This window comes from Arachis duranensis, chromosome 7 (assembly GCF_000817695.3).
Source record: "Arachis duranensis cultivar V14167 chromosome 7, aradu.V14167.gnm2.J7QH, whole genome shotgun sequence".
In the NCBI taxonomy this organism is placed as follows: Eukaryota; Viridiplantae; Streptophyta; class Magnoliopsida; order Fabales; family Fabaceae; genus Arachis; species Arachis duranensis.
Window position 1 is genome coordinate 72,454,646 of NC_029778.3, and position 991 is coordinate 72,455,636.

At 30.3% G+C, this 991-nt stretch overlaps 1 protein-coding gene across 1 annotated transcript in view; it reads right to left on the reverse strand.

Moving 5' to 3' along the window:
* Window positions 1–487: 487 nt before the first annotated feature.
* The window catches only part of LOC107459947 (tobamovirus multiplication protein 2B-like), a 2,918-nt gene continuing 2,414 nt past the window's right edge, over window positions 488–991 (reverse strand). The window contains 2 exon segments of the mRNA XM_052251634.1: window positions 488–542; window positions 662–733. Coding sequence (XP_052107594.1) covers window positions 488–542; window positions 662–733 — 127 coding nt within the window.

Consider the following 991-nt stretch of genomic DNA (forward strand, 5'->3'; position numbering starts at 1 on the left):
AATATTACTCTTAACGATATATATTTAAAACTTAAAAGATCTAAAATATTTTAGACGATTTTCTAAAATACTTAAAGGTTCGAAAATACTCTGAAAAATGTTGAAAGACCCTAGGTCTTAAAAAAGTCTTAGAACATTCTAAATAAATATAAATGTGTAAAAAGAAGTAATTTAGGTTATCTAAAAGTATTTAGAAAAATATAGATATGCTAAATATTTCTAATAACAATTAATCTGGACCCATTAAATTTAATTCATACAAAAAGTGAATGATTATATATAGGGTGAAAACCATTAATTTGGATGTATATTTCCATGTACATTTAACAAACACTGATAGTGTTTTAGCCACTAAAACACCCTTTTTTTTTTTGTCTTAAGAGATTGAACAAATCTAACTGTCAAAGTGTCGAATGTTGAAGCGTGTCCAAAGTTGTGACGCTAATCTAATCTAATCAATAAAATTTCAAAATTCACATCATGAAGTTTATGCTACATTATCTCTAGTGCTCACATATTTCTCCACTTGAATAACCTTCAACCTTACAAGGTGAAAAGAACATTTGTACATTCGATTTGCAGAAGATACACGATGAAGCATAAATCAACCCGATGAAATTAAAGAGGCTCCAATCCTTCTGAAAATTTTGCATCAATATACCAAAGGTGAAACTCCAAAGAAAAAAGATTTCCCTTAACCTGGCCCTTCAGTTTGGCTTCGTTGTTCAAGTTCCTGATAAGGGAAAAAGGATTGACAGTAATTATTAATTAGGCACACATAGCGCATTAGCATGAAGGCCATATATAAAGGAGATCTAACTCTCACACAACCTTGTAGCATTTCACTTTAATAAACAAGAGATTTCTGAAATGCCTACATCCAAAACTCTCCTATTTAGAACTTAACATGCTGGGGAGACCAAAGTGCATATCCGAATTTAAATTTAAATAGACTTTCATGACTGTCTCCATGACAAAACTATTATACATT